The sequence below is a fragment of the Zeus faber genome, assembly GCF_960531495.2.
Source record: "Zeus faber genome assembly, chromosome: 11".
Lineage (NCBI taxonomy): Eukaryota > Metazoa > Chordata > Actinopteri > Zeiformes > Zeidae > Zeus > Zeus faber.
Window position 1 is genome coordinate 18732401 of NC_137205.1, and position 19559 is coordinate 18751959.

General features: G+C 43.4%; 2 protein-coding genes across 2 annotated transcripts in view; both read right to left on the reverse strand.

Annotated features, from left to right (window-relative positions):
• Positions 1-10559, reverse strand: part of kcnt2b (potassium sodium-activated channel subfamily T member 2b) — a gene marked incomplete at both ends in the record, with an annotated part of 51485 nt that extends 40926 nt beyond the window's left edge. The window contains one exon of the mRNA XM_080009680.1: positions 10471-10559. Coding sequence (XP_079865806.1) covers positions 10471-10559 — 89 coding nt within the window. The remainder of the gene's footprint in view (positions 1-10470) is intronic.
• A 1073-nt stretch (positions 10560-11632) lies between these two features.
• qtrt1 (queuine tRNA-ribosyltransferase 1) lies at positions 11633-18504 on the reverse strand. Its single transcript, XM_080009363.1, has 9 exons — positions 18269-18504; positions 17879-17947; positions 16352-16490; positions 16034-16228; positions 15788-15926; positions 15439-15514; positions 15205-15314; positions 14195-14279; positions 11633-12572 (listed from the first exon to the last, which is right to left on the reverse strand). Exons 1-9 carry the CDS (start codon positions 18500-18502, stop codon positions 12414-12416), a joined length of 1206 nt encoding a protein of 401 aa, XP_079865489.1. The 5' UTR covers positions 18503-18504; the 3' UTR covers positions 11633-12413.
• Positions 18505-19559: the final 1055 nt, after the last annotated feature.

The window sequence follows — 19559 nt, forward strand, 5'->3', positions numbered from 1 at the left end:
GGATTGGTTAGAGGTGAAAGGTCAGCTTTAGATCGTACAAACTGATTGGCGCTCCGTTGCAACGTTCCGAACACGGAAATGAACCGATCTGCGGAATTTTTGATCCAACATGGCGATAACGGTCGTAATTGTGTTATTGCCCAGCACTCATTCAAATTGTGTTCAGAGGGAATTATTTTCACCTGGCATTTTCCCGGTCAAAAACCGGCAATTACTGGATGACGGAAACTCGGCCTAGAGCAGCCACAGGTATGTCGCCTTTCGAGTGTGCTAGGGGTTTCCAACCACCCCTGTTCCCAGCCCAGCAGGAGTTGGTCTGCGTTCCCTCAGTCCAGGCCCACCTTTGCCACTGCCACCAGGTGTGGAAAGATGCATCACTCGGCTCCGCTGACCACAGCAGGCGCCTTGGCTGACCGTCGTAGGACATCCGCTCCCAACTACCAACCAGCTCAGAAGGTGTGGTTGTCGTCTAAGGATCTCCCCCTACAGTCGGTCCCCGTTACATTGGTCCCTACATAATTGATTCCATCATCAACCCCGCTGCCATTAAACTCAAGTTGCCCCGACACAACTCCCAATTAAAAACCAGCTTCTGTCAGGACATTGTGTCACACACCTCACCTCAACAACCCTGGCTTCTCACCCACTCATTGTCAGCTTGTTGTTTCACCTCAGTGGATCATCTCACCCCTGCCTCCCATCCTGCCTGCCTGCCGCCGCGCCGCTTCCACGCTACCCGCCAGCTACGCATCTCATTCCCCGTCTTCCCGCCTGCTGCCGCCGGATCCCTTTCCCCTTCTTCACCCCCATGCCATAATTAGCCCACAAATAAACCTTCTCACCCTTCTCAGAGTCTGTGCTCTGCGTTTGGGTCTCCCCGGAGTCCGTGACAGATACTCGCTATGTAGCTGTAACGGCTGCTCACGTACATAAACGAACAGAGCGGCAAGAAAGAATCGGAGAAACTCAAACAAATATGAATCCTCCATTGGGAAAGAATGCGTAAGACCACACGTCCTAAAATCTATGTCAATGCTAACAACTGTCACATACGCGTGACGTAGATGAACGTCGCCGCTGACACATTGTGTCATTTGTTGTCGTCACTGTAGTTTTTCTTTGGGACTTCCTGGTGCTTGTTTCCCAGCTCCGCCGCTGATGGAAACGCAAACTGCAACCAAGAGCCAGTGGGCTAGGCACGGCGTGGCTAGGCACGGCGTGGCTAGGCGCGGCGGAATTTCGGCCTCAGAATGATGGTGGAAATGAGGCTAAAGCCATGCAACAATTGCACACACAGACTGCAAATGAGGACAAGGGAATTCAATGGAGCCACGGGAAGCAGAGAAATCGCACATCACCAGAGTGCCTATCTCACAGCTTAAGAGAGTCAAGGTGTACTCTGCTTCATCCGACTTGTGGAAAAGATATAGCGGCAGCATGCCCCTGACCTAGATAGGCAGCCATCACACACAACACATTGGGTGTGTGTGTGGCAGTTACAGGAGACAGAATGAACCAGAAACACAACAAAACCAAACGGGAAGCACATAGGAAGTAAAAACAAAATACAACTTATACACTAAAAGTGAGACCCAATCACATGAAAGCAAAGACAACATCACTTGTTTTTTACAGCACTCAGAATTCTGACGGATGGATGTTGCCGCGCAGAAGGAAAGTCAAAGATGAGCGAGTCGCTGAAGGACTGCCTCTGCATCTTGCTACTTTTTTCCTTCGCAATGTCTATAAAAGGGGAGTAGGCTTATGGCTCATCCCTTCAGCCCAGAGACTAACAGCAGCATGCATATCTGCCTTTGCCCCCAACACTAATTCTGTTTTTTTCCCCCCTCGCCATCCCATTGAACAGAAAAAGAAAATGAAAGTCATCATTCACCGGAGCTGTGTATTTCATATTGACAGTAAGTAAGTGTTCTCTACAGCCTTTTGTTCAGAGCCACTTTCTAGCCGAGCTTTGGGTTCCCATCAATTGAAACAAACCACACATCATGGAGCTCCTGTCTATTCAGACCTCCTTTGCCCTTCTCGAATGCAGCCAGGGTTCCTTCATCCCCGGCTCAATGAATCGATCTCTGTTTTTGTGTTGTTTCTTGTTTACCTGGATGGAGAAGATAAGCAGGGCTTGTAAGCAGCGTGCTGGTCACTTATGTACTGGATCCCTATAAGCACCTACTAATGCAGTAGCCAGACCCAGATGCATTGTCCATTAATATCGCTTTGCTCTCCGTTCACCCCTCCCTTCTGAACCATGGCAAGATTTTCCCTTATTTGATTCAGTGCTGAACACATCTGCACACTTATGTTGAAGCCGGGTAAGAGGACATCATCTGTTTCTCTTTCCTCTTAGGTGTTTGCCTAAGTTCTCCATAGACATTACACAATTGATTGAATTTTTCCTCTTTCAGTCTTCCTCAAATTACCACTTGTGGGACGATGTAGGGGGACACAAAAAGAAGTGAAATATGAGGAGGAATCGTCGCCGCAGCCGTCCCGAGTGTCTTTGGCGCTGATTGCAGCTGAAGGCAATTTTCTGCAGTGTATTAAAACTAACACAATTTGGGAGCGGGGAAGCTGTGATCAGTGGAGGCCGGTGTTTGTTTTTCCTCTCTTACCGGTGTGTCAGAACACCGCCCTATGTCCAAACTGCCACCGCTGAGCTTATCAGCAGCGTCTTCAAATGCTCGTCCCCAGGAAGGCTCAGACACATGCAAACAGAGCCATAGACCTTTGGCACCCACACCAGCAAAGCGTGGCCGGGGCTTGTCTCTTGGATGGGCGATTTTCTTGCTGGCTAGTCAAAACCCAAAGGGTTCCGATGGGAACTGTGCCAAGCGAGAACTGCGGAATTGTAAGCACATACGCGTGTTGAGATGACACAGTGACACAGTACGTGATGTGTGTTTGGCGCGCACATTGCGCATCGTTAACTTCCTGCACATAGAGGTCTTTATTTCATCTCAGCCTCAGGCCCATCAAAATACCTACCCACCAACTGCATTTTATGTTGGAGCAAGGACGCTAAAATAACAAAACCAAAGGTCCTATACCTTCAGGGAGCCATCGCAATTACTTCTCATCAATGTCCAGACTGTGAAGGGAAAGACCTTTGATGGCTGTACAATGAAAAAATAAAATAAAATACATTTAATAAGCTCTGGCTGTGACCAGGTGTGACCAGGTGAAGTATCTCTTTATGCCTTGGGGCTCTACTCTGTATTTTTCTCAGCCTTCTCACTCTTCTCAAGGGATATCACACACAGCACACAATATTCCTTTTCAGGAGGATCATCGTCAAGGTTGTGCATGAGTACTTAACCCTTCCACCCCCACCTCCCGTTTGTTCTAAAATAGAAACAGAGCCTGTGTTTTATGTTGTTGTGGCAGCCACCTCTCCTATTTGCCAAGGAGGTTCCTGTTTTGCTCCTTTTGGTTTTTGTTTGGGAATAATTAACAGTAATTGATGCAGGGTAGAGTTTCATTTGTCAGGCCTGACGCGCTCTGGGCCACCTACTTTGTTAGGGCCGCTGTCAATCATGCAAAGCCCAGCCAATTGACTCTCATTTGATTTTGGCTTTTGTAAAAGTACATTTTCTACTGGATGTGTAGAATACACCACGGCATACTGTATGACTCAAGAAGGCGGTGACGAGGGTGTTCACAATTCCTTTATTGTTTCTTCCCCAAGACAATCTCACAAAATCACCTTTTCACAGTCCGACTTGTTGCTATACCATCTGCATCACCAGCCACCTCTGTTCTTGGCCGCTCCGGCTATAAAACAGCGTTGCATAAGAGCTCACTCATTAAATTTTCCTCTGCCTCATATAACCTGATTATATTACCTTTTTATAGCCAACATGTTACTTCAGCAATTATAAGTAATGCAGAACCATCCAAGTATCTACAGTGATCGCGCGCCGTCTTTCTAGCGAATTAGTAACGTATGGAAGCTGGCATGAATATTGACTTCCGTTGATAGGTCATGATTTACTTGGGCCTCACTAGATTAGTCCTGGGACAGATTGAATCAGAGAGTGAGATAAAGAGCAGGGCAGTAGGGATGGTGGAGACAGAGATAGATTGAAAGATGAGATTGAAAAGCCGTCGTTTGTACGGTAACCCTGCACGCAGAGTTGGAGCCCCCACACGGGCATCGTTTTGCGCCATTTGTTCAGTGGTGGACCTTCCGTTGTGCTTCGTTTCGCGCACATCAATTTAGACAAACGTGTCGGCCTATGGCTGGAGCCGAGCATGTAGACTGATCGCTGGACTTGATTACGACGTGGGGGTCACAGTGAGCGCCGTACGTCGATAGTCGCTCCTTTTGTCTGAGAGTTCTCAGACAACAGGTGGATTTGAAAACCTCACCGAATGGAAGCTTTAGCCTCATCCTAAGTCATTATAATGAATCAGGATCGGCAAAATAAATCAAAGTTTACACTATCAATACAAATATAGTCAGCGGTGCAAAGAATTGAGTTAGACGCTCACGCTTCTTGGAAAGTCACGGATCAATGCTACAAGCGAAATAAAACCATTTAGCGCCGGGAAAAAATATCAAGTTCTACTCTGGAAGAAATCCAGACTACCCCCCGACCGGGCGAAACCGAGAGACCTGTTTTCGATGTCGAGTCCCTTGGGATTTCTTGATCAAGATGTAAGCGGTTGGCTTCCCCCCGATGAATATAAAGGGTGGAAACCGAGGACGAGCAGCGTCATTAAGACGCCCTCACCGCTCTCCGCGACACACTTACCAGACTGCGGAATGACATGGGTCAGACCTGTCACAGCCTATCTACCAAGTTCAGAGTGAAAGACCTCGGAGGGGCCGGAGGTCCACCAAAACTAAACTGGCAGAGACGCACAAAAAAAAAAAAAAAGAAAGAAAAATGCACTAGAAAGGTCATTAACAGTACAAGCATGCACGGTTGGTGATTCATAAGTAACGGTCTAAAAAAATAAAATAAAAAAATGAAAAAAAATCAATTCACATCTTCAAAAGTCCTCTTGAAAATCCCACAAATGGGAGCTTCATAAAAACAATGGTGCAACGAATACCACTGTCAAAGGAGAGGCACTTGAAAGGGGGGGGGGGGGGGGAATGGTGCTGGAGGCACTTCAATCAGAACAAAGAAAATGGAAAGGTGAGGGTGAGAAGCTATGAGACAGTATTAGCCGGAGAGGGTGAAAAATGGACACAGAGAAGAGCCGAAAAAGAGAGTGGATAAAAGTAGAGGACAGTCCACGAGGAAAGAGAGAGAGAGGGAGTTACTAAGGAATATAGGGCACAATAAACTATTTCCTCTATGGAGAGGTAAACCTTGTACTTCTGCGTTTCGCCTGTCCGCCAACCCAGGTCAGAAGAAACGGCGTGTCTCGCAGGGCCGTCACTGAGAAGGTGCTGTGGATGAACGGACCCTGTGCCGCAGCGGCGACCCTCAAGACAAACTCGCCGTGATTCAGCTTCGGAATTCTGCCAAGTGTCACCATCAGCCATTGCAGTCGACGCTGCCCCTCGCCTCCGAGAGCGACGTCTCGGGCGGCGAGAAACACCGGGGAGCCTGCGACGGCGTCGATCTCCTCCTCCCCGGGATCCCGGCAGGAGTGGCTTCATACACGCGGTAATGCATGCATCCATTGGAGCGCCGTGGCAAAAAAAACAAACAAAAAAAAAACAGCTACTCCAAGGAAAACACTGCTTCTCTGCTTTTATCTAGAGTAACATGTTCATTTGAATATTTCCTGTGAGCGTGTATGATAAAATGTTGCTGTGAGCTCAGGGTCACGGTGCATTTGTCCTTTTTTTTAAATTTTGCATCCCCGTGTACATTGATGGTTACAGCTGAACTCAACAGAGACGGGTGCATGGCAGCAGATGAACGCTCCCCCCCCCCCCCCCCCCCAAATGTCAATTGGATCTTCACGCCCCCGAGAGACCTCGAATGATGAACATGCTATCCCCAAAACACTCATCTGCTAATGAATCCACCCCGCAGCAGCATGTCAGCAGAGGGATTAGCATATTAGTATGTCACCGGGAGAATTTGCAGCCTCTCGTACACTTAAAATAGATAACGCATTATCTTCACCGCGTCACCGGTTGTCTATTCGGCCAAACGGTCCCTCGCAGCTTTTCGTTTTTTTTTTGTTTTTTGTCCGAAAAAAACGGGTTCCCTCTCGGAGAGCAAATGACGCGCTCTGCGGCGACTCTTTTGTTTTCTCAGAAGCCGCAGGGGCAACAAAAAGCCAGGTAATTACGCGACTCGGGGTCACGCTGAGCTCTGGCTCGGTAACGTTAGTCCTTGGGCGACAGATAAGCGCAGAAGGCCGCTGGCGAGTTGATATCCGCTCCCGGCACACGGGGACTGGAACCCGTGGCCCCCCGCTCCGGGAAAATCGGGCCCGCCGGGGAAGGTCATAGGATCCTTTTTTTTTTTTTTTTTTTTTTTTTTCAGAACAACAACGGCGACGCAGCGCCGGGCCGAGCTGCCTGCGACGCCACATTGCGTCAGTGATCAAATAAGCCTTGCCGACAAAATAGGGCCCTACAGGGAGGCGCGACGCATTTTCAGCAGCGTTGCCTTCCCGTCTACTTGCCTGTACCCTTCAACGGTAACCTCACCCGGCTCCGAGGCTTTCAACGGCGATTTTCATCCCAATTATCCCATTTGAAACACCTACTCGAGTCGACGAGCAAGTGCTTTGGTCCTCGTTTCTCACTTAGCAACAAGATAGACCGGGCGTGAAATTGAGGTTAAGGTTTTCCATTAGACGCCGTAATCAAATAGCCGGATCAGGGGTTGCACACCCGTATGTGATATGTAGCAATCACATGAAATAAATCGTCGTGGAGGGATATCATATTTTTAAGGCAAAAAGTCCAATGACATTCGGTGAGAGTGGCAATCCGAAATAGCTCAGCCGGGTGGCAGAGGATTCCCATTCAAAATCTTTGCAATTTCGGCGGTCACTCTACTATGAATATTAAACTAGACTTCCACTCCCCGTTTGCTCTTTTTTTGCCGAGCCTCCGTGTGAAAGTGGAGGCCGGAGATTTATTGTTTTAGTTACATATTCACATGCGGAATGGCCCGTCTTTGAATAAAATGCGGATATAGAACGACGGAATAGAACACTCATATTGCATAGTAGAGGTTTATGGTTTTTATGGTGGCCCCCCTTCAACACATGTAACCACCAGGTCCTAAATTCCAGTCCTGCTCATGCGATGTCCTCAATGTATATTTTATTGGAGCCTCACACCGTGCGGGGGGGGGGGCGGCAGGGACATTTTTGATAAATGCTTTCGTAGGCAGCTCTTTTGGGAAACTCTCGAGTCACATTTGTTATTGTTGTTTTTCTTTAAACGCAGTAGTCATAGCAGTAGTAGAAGTAGTAATGCTCGTTGTAGTAGTTGTAGCAGTAGTAGTAGTAGTAGTAGTAGTAGTAGTAGTAGTAGTAGAAGTAGTAGTGGTGGTAGCAGTAGCCGTAATAATAGCAGTATTAGAATTATTATTAGTAGTGGCAGTAGTAGTAGTAGTACAGCAGAAGTAGTAGCAGTAGTAGTAGTGCTGGTGGTAGCACTAGCTACAATACTAACAGTAGTCGTAGTAGTAGCAGTATTATTATTATTAGTAGTAGTAGTGGCAGTAGTATTAGTAGTATAGCAGAGGTAGTATTAGTAGTAGTATAGCAGAAGTAGTAGTAGTAGTAGGTATAGCAGTAGCAGCATTAGTAGTAGTACAGCAGTAGCAGTAGAAGTAGTATTAGAGGTGCCTAATAGTAGTGTTATATATATAGTGTATATGTAGTATATGTAGGGTTATAGTAGTGTTATATACTATTATATATAATAGTAGTGTCGGCATTAATTAGTAAATTTGTTAAAATAATAGTAGCAGTAGTCGTCGTAGAATTAGCAGTAGTGGTAGCAGTATTATTATTAATAGTGGTTTTGGTAGTAGCCTAGTAGTAGTAGTAGTAGTAGTAGTAGTAGTAGTAGAAGTAGTAGTAGTAGTAATAGTAGTAGCAGTAGTATTAGTAGTAGTAGTAGTACTATAGCAGCAGCAGTAGTAGTACAGTATTCGTATCAGTAGTAGTAGTTAGTAGTATAGTAGTAGTAGTAGTAGTAGTAGTAGGAGTAGTAATAGTGTTGGTAGAATTAGTATCAGTAGTAGTAGTTAGTAGTAGTAGTACTATAGCAGCAGCAGTAGTAGTAGAAGTAGCAGGAGTGTTAATAGTGGCAGTAGTATTAGTATCAGTAGTATTAGTTAGTATTAGTAGTACTATAGCAGCAGCAGCAGCAGCAATACAGTATTAGTATCAGTAGTAACAGAAGTAGTAGTAGTAGTAGTAGTAGTAGTAGTAGTAGTAGAATTAATAATAGTAGTAGTTGTAGTAGTAGAAGTAGTACTAAAGCAGCAGGAGCAGGAGTAGTACAGTATTAGTTTCAGTGGTAGAAGTTAGTAGTAGTAGCAGAAGTGGTAATAGTGGCGGTAGTATTAGTATCAGTAGTTAGTAGAAGTAGTACTATAGCAGTAGTAGTACATTATTAGTATCAGTAGTAGTATCAATTATTATTATTATTATTATTATTATTATTATCATCATAACACCAATTTTAGTATTAGCAGAGGTAGAAGTATTGTACTAGTATAGTAGTAGTAGTAGTAGTAGTAGTAGTAGTAGTACTATAGCAGCAGCAGTAGTAGTACAGTATTTGTATCAGTAGTAGTAGTTAGTAGTAGTAATAGTAATAGTAGGAGTAGTAATAGTGGTGGTAGAATTAGTATCAGTAGCAGTAGTTAGTAGTAGCAGTACGACTATAGCAGCAGCAGTAGTAGTAGAAGTAGCAGGAGTGTTAATAGTGGCAGTAGTATTAGTATCAGTAGTATTAGTTAGTATTAGTAGTACTATAGCAGCAGCAGCAATACAGTATTAGTATCAGTAGTAGTAGTAGTAGTAGTAGTAGTAGTAGTAGTAGTGGTAATAATAGTAGTAGTTGTAGTAGAAGTAGTACTAAAGCAGCAGCAGCAGGAGTAGTACAGTATTAGTTTCAGTGGTAGTAGTTAGTAGTAGTAGTAGCAGAAGTGGTAATAGTGGCGGTAGTATTAGTTTCAGTAGTTAGTAGAAGTAGTACTATAGCAGCAGTAGTAGTACATTATTAGTATCAGTAGTAGTATCAATTATTATTATTATTATTATTATTATTATTATTATTATTATTATTATTATCATAACAACAATTTTAGTATTAGCAGAGGTAGACGTATTGTAGTAGTATAGTAGTAGTAGTAGTAGTAGTATCAATTATTATTATTATTATTACTATTATTATTATTATTATTATTATCATCATAACAACAATTGTAGTATTAGCAGAGGTAGAAGTATTGTACTAGTATAGTAGTAGTAGTAGTAGTAGTAGTAGTAGTGTCAATTATTATTATAATAATTATTATTATTATTATTATCATCATAACAACAATTTTGGTATTAGCAGAGGTAGAAGTATTGTACTAGTATAGTAGTAGTAGTAGTAGTAGAAGTAGTATCAATTATTATTATAATAATTATTATTATTATTATTATCATCATCATAACAACAATTTTGGTATTAGCAGAGGTAGAAGTATTGTACTAGTATAGTAGTAGTAGTAGTAGTAGTAGTAGTAGTAGTAGTAATAGTAGTAGTAGTATCAATTATTATTATAATAATAATAATAATTATTATTATCATCATCATAACAATAATTTCGGTATTAGCAGAGGTAGAAGTATTGTACTAGTATAGTAGTAGTAGTAGTAGTAGTAGTAATAGTAGTAGTAGTATCAATTATTATTATAATAATTATTATTATTATTATTATCATCATCATAACAATAATTTCGGTATTAGCAGAGGTAGAAGTATTGTACTAGTATAGTAGTAGTAGTAGTAGTAGTAGTAATAGTAGTAGTAGTATCAATTATTATTATAATAATAATTATTATTATTATTATCATCCTCATAACAATAATTTCGGTATTAGCAGAGGTAGAAGTATTGTACTAGTATAGTAGTAGTAGTAGTAGTAGTAGTAGTAGCAGCAGCAGCCATCAACACATTGCACGCGCGCAGCAGCGAAGCGGCTCGCGCTCCTACTGGAACGGGCGCGAGCGTTGCAACCTGTTGCAGCGGCAGGCGCGCGGACAGCGGCGTGTGGAGGCGAGGAGCACAGACAGCGGCGTCAGCGTTGAGAGGCGGGGGAGCGGAGGACGGGATTGTCCTTTCCCACAAACAACAACAACAACAACAACAACAACAACAACAACAACATCGGTAACGACACAAATAAACTTGGAAGATAAATCAACGTCCGAAAACACGGAAGCAAGCGACGCCCGACGGTTTCAACGCCCGAGCAGCGGAAACTGCGCGATTTCAACTTGGTTCCTGCCCCGGGTTCTTACCTGTCGTCGGACTGCCAGTCTCCCAGCAACAGGTCTCGGAACCGGTACCGAGGCGGCAGCGGGAGCACCTCCTTCTCCAGCTCCACCATGGTGGTGGTCCGCCCCACCTCGCTCTCCTCCCCGGCGCTGGAAGGAGCAGACGAAGCTCCCCGGCTGAATGGGAAGACGGACCGCACCTCAGGACCGAGGAGAACCCCCACCCGCCGCCGCCGCCCACCACCCCCCCCCCACCCCCCCCCCCACCCCCACCCCAAAAAAAGAAGCGCAAAGTCCCTCCGCCTCCTGTTATTCACTGCGCAGCCCGACGGTGCCAAGTCATGGCATCCGCTCCGTGCGGCTCGGTGGAGGGACCGGGGAGGGAGGCGGGGAGGCGCTGGTGCTGAGGCAGCTGGAGAGCAACTGGTTGCTGCTCTGAGCACCAGCATGTGCACTGGTCTGCTCTGCCCCCGGGCGCTGCAGCCAATGGACTACGGCACACACGCTCCGTCCGAGGGGGGGGGGGAAACACACACACACACACACACACCGAACACACACACACACGCACTGAAGAACTACGTTGTACTATTTTATTTCTTAAATCCAGGTGTTCCAGAAGCATAAGTTGGCACGACAGTTCAAGACAAAAAAAACAAAACAACAAAAAAAACATGTATGATAAAATCTTTTTACGCATTAGTGTCGCATTCGTAAAACGATGGTTTTCTCAACGTGATCAATAATAACATACAAGCAGATCAGGTTAGGAGGAATCAGATCAGGAGGAATTCCCTTCAACAGGGGTCCTTTTAAAAGGTCACTTATTTTCTAATTTCATGTTCTGAGCCTGCTGAAATAGGCTGTGAATGAGAGCATATCAAATATGTTAGCTATGCATGTACAAAAATTACATTAGGAGTGTATTCAAATATAATTTATTAATTCATTACAATCATATCAACAAAAAAGTAAGATTTTGCCCGGACCTTTCATGGAACAACTACTCTATCCTAGTAAATGTGCCCTCTAAAAAAAAAAAAAAAAGAGCTGCTCATATGGTGCCTGTTCAAACAGTCTCATTACATTCATTTGACTTTTATATGCTCTGATTATATTTTACCAATTATCACAATTGGGGTTATGACCTCATTAATATTATCAACGCTGTAATGAAAATCTGCTACAGGGACAAATGTTTAATCACATTTTCTATAACAACACATTTACATTTACTGACTTCAACATTTCAGTCCAATTTTATGGGCAAATGTATTTTATTTGTAACGAAAATAACAGCCGTAGGGTCATTGACATAGTTGGAATTTTGTTTCGTGGGTCTATGACAAAGATAAAGCAACACACATGCGCAAAAACCACTTTGAAAGTTTCGAGATCAAGTCAGTCAATTTCACTCAAGGGTGCTCTGTTGTCTTGCCATCTAGTTGTGTCACAAGTACACAATGAGCGACTACAGTAAATTTCATCGAAGTAAGGAATGTGCATTGAATGAGCAAAAAGAAACAAAAACAAAAAAACAACTACATACGACATTGAACTCAACAGCTTGACATCAATGTTGAATACAAAATGCCAATAGGCTTCGCATTTTTAATTACAAATGTATTTCAAGGAATCGCTTTTCAAAAAGACAGGGCTGGTGTAGCCATGGTAACAACAAAAATGTTCTGAACAACGTTAGAATGGGATAGTTCATCTGTTTCAACTCACATTAAAACACCAATCAGTGTCACATTAGAATAATGGGCACATTAAAGGAGAGTTTAGTCACATGGGTGAATTGATTGAATATACCATAATCTCATGATTTTTTTCCTTATTATAGCATCATCATATCTCATTACTTGTAAAAAACTATTAGTACTAAAAACAGCCAGTAAACTGGCCATAAAAATATATATCAAAATGATATAAAAGTACGTTGGTATTGGGAAACACAAGCCTTCTCAACACTGATCCAATGTAATGTTGACGGAGGCAAGAGCGTCCACAGCCCAGCTGGGGAACTGGTCGCTAGATGGGAACATCCGCTTCATGAAATTTTTTATAAACTCAGGAAACCGGCCGTCAATGATACTTTGTCTCACAGAGCGCATCAGGTTGAGCTACAAAAAGAAAAAAGAAAAGAAGAAAAAACACATGAATTAATACAAGGCCACATATACTCTATACACACCGATCAGCCACAACATTAAAACCACTGGCAGGTGAAGTGAATAACATTGCTCATCTTGTTCCAATGGCATCTGTCAAGTGGTGGGATATATTAGGCAGCAAGTGAACAGTCAGTTCTTGAATTTGATGTGTTGGAAGCAGGAAAAATGGGCAAGCGTAAGGATCTGAGCCACTTTGACGAGGGCCAAATTGTGATGGCTAGACGACTGGGTCAGAGCATCTCCAAAATACAGGACGGACAACCGGTGACAGGGCCATGGGCGCCCAAGGCTCATTGATGCACGTGGGGAGTGAAGTCCAGCCCGTCTGGTCTGATTCCACAGAAGAGCTACTGTAGCACGAATTACTGAAAAAGTTAATGCTGCTACGATAGAAAGGTGTCAGAACACACAGTGCATCACAGCTTGCTGCATATGAGGCTGTGTAGCCACAGACCGGTCAGCGTGTCCATGTTGACCCCTGTCCACCACTGAAAGCACCTACAATGGACATGTGAACATCAGAACTGGACCATGGAGCAATGGAAGAAGGTGCCTGGTCTGATGAATCACGTTTTCTCCTACATCATGTGGATGGTCGGGGTTAGGGTCTGATCCCATGGAGCATCTGTGGGATGTGCTGGAACAACAAGCCTGATCCATGGAGGCCCCACCTCACAACTTCCAGGACTTAAAGGATCTGCTGCTAACGTCTTGGTGCCAGATACCACAGAGTACATACTTCAGAGGTTTCGTGGAGTCCATGTCTCCACGGGTCAGAGATGTTTGGCAACACGAGGGGGAGCTACACTATATTAGTGGTGGTTTTAATGTTGTGGTCACACACACACTCACACACTCACACACACACACACACACACACACACAGACACACAGACACACAGACACACAGACACACAGACACTCATTTTATTTAGTATGAATATAGATTTTTTTCCCATGTTACTTAATTATAAATATTTTTAATTATAAATAAGTTATAATCCTTGCTCTTTTATTTGCCCCTGAAAAGATTACATTCCAGGCAAAATGCCAATTAAATGCATTAATGACTTTTGGGTATAAAACAAACTCTTATGTTCCACAACATTTTCTAATTACCAGAAGAATTGGATGACAACATAACTTATATTATTGTTACACTCGGGGGGGAGGAATCAAGTTGTGGAAGCAGCTTGTTTCAATTTATTTTCGTTTCAGTAATTAGGACCACGATTTAAGTGCACTCGGTAAGCTTTTACTGAGTAAACTGTTTACAATCACGAGCTTCCTATTTGACGCGCGACTGATGCAGCTATACTGTAACTGCTGTGTTAAAGAGGTTAATTCGAACCAATGTTTCTAACTGAGAGATAAAAAAAACCCGTAACTTCTTAATGTAGTGAATTCAGGGGGACGGTCCAAGGGGGAAGAAGGGCTGTCATTCTGATGTACAAGTCTGCCGCTCTCGCTGCTGCACGGCTCTGCTCCAGAACTCGTGGCCCCGGTGGCCGTCGGAGACGCCGTCCCCGAAAAGTGTTATTTTGCGTCAGCGTTTCCTTTCCTTCACTCACCTGATAGGCGATGTTGTGAATGGTGACGTGGTGCATGGCGGCCGTATCGTTCTTGAACAGGGCGTGCAGGTAGGCTCGGCTGTGCCTGAAAGCCAGAAAGCAAACGTAATCACCCAATTTCCTGTTTTTTTTACATGGTTCGTTTTTTCCCCCCCACAACTCCCCGCGGCGAAGCACGTCACGCATGTTAACCATTTTCCTCGTTTGACGCTTTCAAACCCAAATGATGACAAAGGAACCGTCTAAACAAGCTTTAAATCCTGGGAAATTATTCACTAATTTGAGATTTGGCGATAAAAAGACTTTGAGGCCATAACTAAGAGTTTCACAATTACCTTTGGCACTTGTATTACATTTACCAAAGCCGACAATCATTTGTTAGCCGCCGTCATCTCCCCTTCATGAAACCTGTCGTCTGCGCTTACATCATCTTCCTTTTAACCCAGGTTTCTTCAATTGTGTGTGTGCTTTTTTTCCGAGAGATAAATAATAGAAAATATTTTTGGAGTCGAGTTCTCTCAATATCAACACTGAAAATTGTGACATTAACAATAAACATGAACACGCAAATGGGATTATGGTGATGGACAAATCCAGATTTTAATGTAATTTAGACATGTATAATTCAGCATCTATTCATCTATTGCATAACAAATCAGTTATTCATTGTATAAAAAAAGGACTTTTAACGTGTAGCCTGAATATTTCCATGGTTATATCTGTCATCATATTAAAATCTTTTTTTTTTGTATTATATAATATGTTGTCTTTTTTTAATTTAAAGATGATAACGGACACCCAACAAAACTACGACAGAAAGTATTACTTTGAACTCATTAGGAGTCAGTGATTCTATCTAGTGGGCTGCCGGGATTTACAAAATCCATTTATTGGGCTGATGGAGGAGAGTCTACCGGGTATAAGGTAAAAGGTTCAATAAAGTTAAATCTTTTTCCCTTCCGCAATACAATAATATCATATAATAAATATAGATTGTGCTCTCCGTTTACCTCTTGCAGGTGGGGCACTGGCAGTCTGGGTCTATGGGCTGGAAGTCCTTGGCATATTGTTTGTTTTTGACCTGGAGAGAACCCCATGGCACCAACGCAGAGCCGAACCTCTGGGGAAGCAAAAAAGAACAATGTTTCTTGAAAATCCTGTTGTGCATCATTATTCATCGTGACGCGGTAAAAAAAACAAAACAAAAACAAAAAACGGTGAAAAGTGGAGCTGGAAATTCTTACCGCCGTACGGGTGGGGAAGACGCAATCAAACATATCACATCCCAGCGCGACGCATACCACGAGATCCACAGCGTATCTGAATCACACCACAAAGAGATAAGCCGATTTGAAGACACATAATGACACACAAAATTACACACAGAAATGGAGTGTATAAAAAAATAGCGAGGGACTCGGGACAAGGAATTAAAAAAAAACAAGTAATTTCAAATAAGCAATTTCATCGTCGCCACAATCTGTCCTAGATTGTTGAAAAAAAAAAAAGTTGCGTTAAAAAAAGCCAACAACTTCAGATGACACAACAACCAAATGTGACACCGTCACCACAACAGACCATCCCCGTCCCTACCCCACGCCCATGAGGTAGCGAGGCTTCTCCCGGGGCAGATGGTCAGTGCTCAACGTCACCATCCTCCAGAAGTCGTCCTTCTCCTCTCCTCCACTCAGGCCACCGATGGCAAAACCGGGAACGTCCCGTTTGGTCATTTCTGCGGGACGGGAACAGAATGTCTTCAAAAGAAATTTTAAAACTAATAAAAACAATACCGCGACGGAAAAAGAAATCAGTCTGTTCTGCCGGAGGCAGGACGCCTACCGTCAAGGCAGGCTTTGCGCAGCTCTGCGTTCAGACCGCCCTGGATGATGGCGAACAGGTTCTGCTTGTCTGGGTTTTTGTTGGACGCTATGCAGCGGTCCAGCCAGCGAATGGACCTGTGCATGGCCTCCTCCACCCGCGGCCCCGTGACAGTGCTGCTGACTACGTCATCCAGCTGCATCATGATGTCAGACCCTGAACGAGCAAATAAAATTCAATATGTAGGTGACTATTACCATTGACAACCTACTAATAAAGTACTTTATCTGGTAAAAAATAAAAATTGAATTTTTTATTTCTTAGAATATACCCACTGACCCAGACTGTTTTGAATTTCGATTGACTTCTCTGGACTGAGAAGGATTTCTTTGCCATCATAAGGAGATTTGAATTGGACACCCTCCTCGGTAACTTCGGAGAGTTCAACGAGGGAAACCATCTGAAACCCCCCACTGTCCTGGAAGCAGATTATTGAAAAACAACGTTGGCACAACTACCGATTTACATCTTGCGGACTTATGGATATCCCACCATGCAGTCCATTTTTCAAATATACACAGGTACTCCTCACTTAACGACCAAAATCCATTCCGGGGACCAGGTCGTTAGGCGAACTGGTCGATAAGCGAGGACCCGTGTTGTTTCATGGTAAGGGGGCGTGGCCATTGCCAAGGCCAGTGTAGTGAATACTGACAGACTGCAGGAACGAGACTGAGAACAGTGATGAGATGAGATGTATACAGTCTATATAGTATATATATAGTATATATATAGTACAGTGTATACAGTGTATATAGTATATCGTATATATTGTGTATACAGTGAATATAGTATATATTGTGTATACAGTGAATATAGTGTGCATGTGACCCACTGCAGATTTTAGGTACTTTTGGTGCAGTTTCACTGTTTTTCCCCCAAGGCTCCGCGTCTTGCTTACGGAAGTGAAGTCAGCTTTTCTTATTTGCGTAGATTTAAAGGTTGAACTCCATCAAAAGGGTTTAGCATTGTGACTTCACATCACATGGAATATAATGGAATAATCTTCACCTGGACGCTTGCTTTAAAGGAAACCATCGATGGGCGTTGTTGAGCGCTGCTCAGCGTCTCGGTAAGTGAACTGTGTTTCCCCATGTCATCTAACGGGAAAATTTAACTCCACGGTTTAACATTTATCTACTATTTCTAAATCAAACTCGGCTTTGAAAATACGTTGAGAGATTAAAAAAAACAAAAACAACAAAAAAAAAAAAAAAATCAACACAATTCTGGAAAAATCTAATTTTCCTTCTAGAAAGGTTTTTTCAACTTATTTGGCTGCTCCTGGCGATTTTAGAAATGCACGACAATACAGGTTTTGCTGCAGTGGGTCACATATAGTATATATAGAATATATAGTGTATACAGTGTATATAGTATGTAGAGTGTAGATAGTATCTATAGTGTATATAGTATATATAGTATATACAGTGTATATAGTATATATAGCGTATATGGTGTATACAGTATATATAGTGTATATAGTATTCACAGTGTATATAGTATATATAGTATCTACAGTGTATATAGCATAAATAGTATATATAGTGTATATAGTATATACAGTGTATATAGTATACGTATATAGTGTATATTGTGTATCGTGGGTGATGCGTGATGAGATGCTTGACGCTGAGATGCCGTGGTGTTGCACGCAGTGTACAATACAGACTGCTGAGAGAGCTGGTCGTAAGTCCAAACGTTTTTTTAATCAGGTAGGTCGTTAAGTGAGGAGTACCCGTGCATATATTTTGCAATTGGAGGTAACAAACTTTGAAAGGCACGGATGCATTGGTTTTGACTCACAGTTAGGAGATTTCTCTTCCAGTTCATGAAGCCATGGAGCCCATTGGCTTTCTCAATCAACTCAGGCCCCTATTAAGAAGTTAGTGAGAGTTGTTGACACAACAGTAGTTAAGGGGCAGAAGGACACAACTGTAAGTCGTTCGCCCAATATGCACAGATGGTGAGTAAGCTATATAAACATATTGGAATATAATGTATTGTGGTAATACACAAGATAACGCTTTATTAACCCCCGTCGTAAGATTCTGGTGTTACAGGAGGAAAGACAAGTCATGAAAGTGAGACAAAACAAAAATGAATCTGACAACAATGACAACTAAATAAATAACTAAATTAATATAAAAAAAAAAAACGTGTTAAACCCTCCTTCGACGCTGCGTGCTTACCCACCGGCCTCATGCCCAGATGGTACGTGTTTCCCAGGCAGATCTGACACCCCAGACCCCCCAGCTGGTCCGCGGTGATCCCCTTCAGGGTTCCCTGCGTGCCCACGGGCATGAACACCGGGGTGCCGACGGCGCCGTGCGGCAGCGCGACATCGCACGCTCTGGCCTTTGTCACGGGACACTCGGCGACGATTCGCAGGGCGAGCGGGGAGGCCGACGCGAGCGCTTTCACGCACATGCTTCTCCCGGAGGCGCCGACACCGGACACACGCTCCGCGGGCGCCGCCATATTGGATTGGAGCGACCGACACGTGACGTCGCGAAAAAAACGAACGATGAGCTACGTTGGCCATTGGGTTTGTATTATTTTTTTTATTGTATTTTATTTTACTTTGTTTTATTTTATTTCGTTTTATTGTATTTTATTTCATTTATTATTACATTTTTTTTTTTTTTTAAATTTCTGACTCTAATACTCTCTAATACTATTGCAACGTCAGAATGTAGTTTTCACAAGCCTATATTTCAGCTTTGGTTCGCTGTTCCATCCGCCGCTGATTTTTCTCTGACCTTGTTCGTATCATTTTTTCCAATGAAAGAGTAAAATAAATGTCCATTTCACATTTCACTGCATATATGTATGAAAGTATGTATATGTACGTGACAAATAAAACATCTTGAATCCTGAATCATTGACACGTTATTCATTCGAAATGAAAGGCACGCCCCTTACGCAACCAATGAAAATGACCCCTTCGTTGACAAGCAGTAAATTCCGCCAATGAATGCCGCGCTTTCGTTGACAGCGGGCGGGTCTACGTCCACCGGGTGATGCTGCGTTCTGTCGAAACTCGGAAATCGGTGATTCCAAGTCGGGTAACGTTGCTTCTGTGCGGGGGAGGGGGGGGAAACATGGAGCCCTCCGGTACATTTGTGTTTGTTTTTTGCAAATTTGTGAATTGTGAAAGCTACACAACGCGTGTTTACATCGCATGAAAAAAAACAAAAACCCCAAAAAACGACACGAGTAGTTTAGACCCAAATTCGACGTGTTGTCAAATGGGTAAAAATTGCAAAGGGAACCTCATGTCCACGTCTCAGCGGCGTATGACGCCACGTTGCTGTGACGTCAGATCGGTTATCCCGGTAAACCCGGGCCCCGAGCGATGCGACGCGACGCACGGAATCACCTCCTTCAATGGCCGCTCCTCTGCGCTTTAACCCGAGTGGGGCGGTCGGAGTTTTCCGTGTTCCGACCCCGAGGGAACGCAGCATTAGATCGGATGTAGTCTCCG

Excerpts from the sequence above, each read along its gene's own strand:
- qtrt1 (XM_080009363.1), bottom strand. The coding sequence starts at position 18,502 with ATGTGCGTGAAAGCGCTCGCGTCGGCCTCCCCGCTCGCCCTGCGAATC. Across the intron at positions 17,948-18,268 it reads ACCATCTGGGCATGAGGCCG|GGGCCTGAGTTGATTGAGAA; the intron begins GTGGGTAAGCAC and ends ACTTCTTAATAG. Across the intron at positions 15,515-15,787 it reads CGCTACCTCATGGGCGTGGG|ATACGCTGTGGATCTCGTGG; the intron begins GTAGGGACGGGG and ends GGTGTGATTCAG.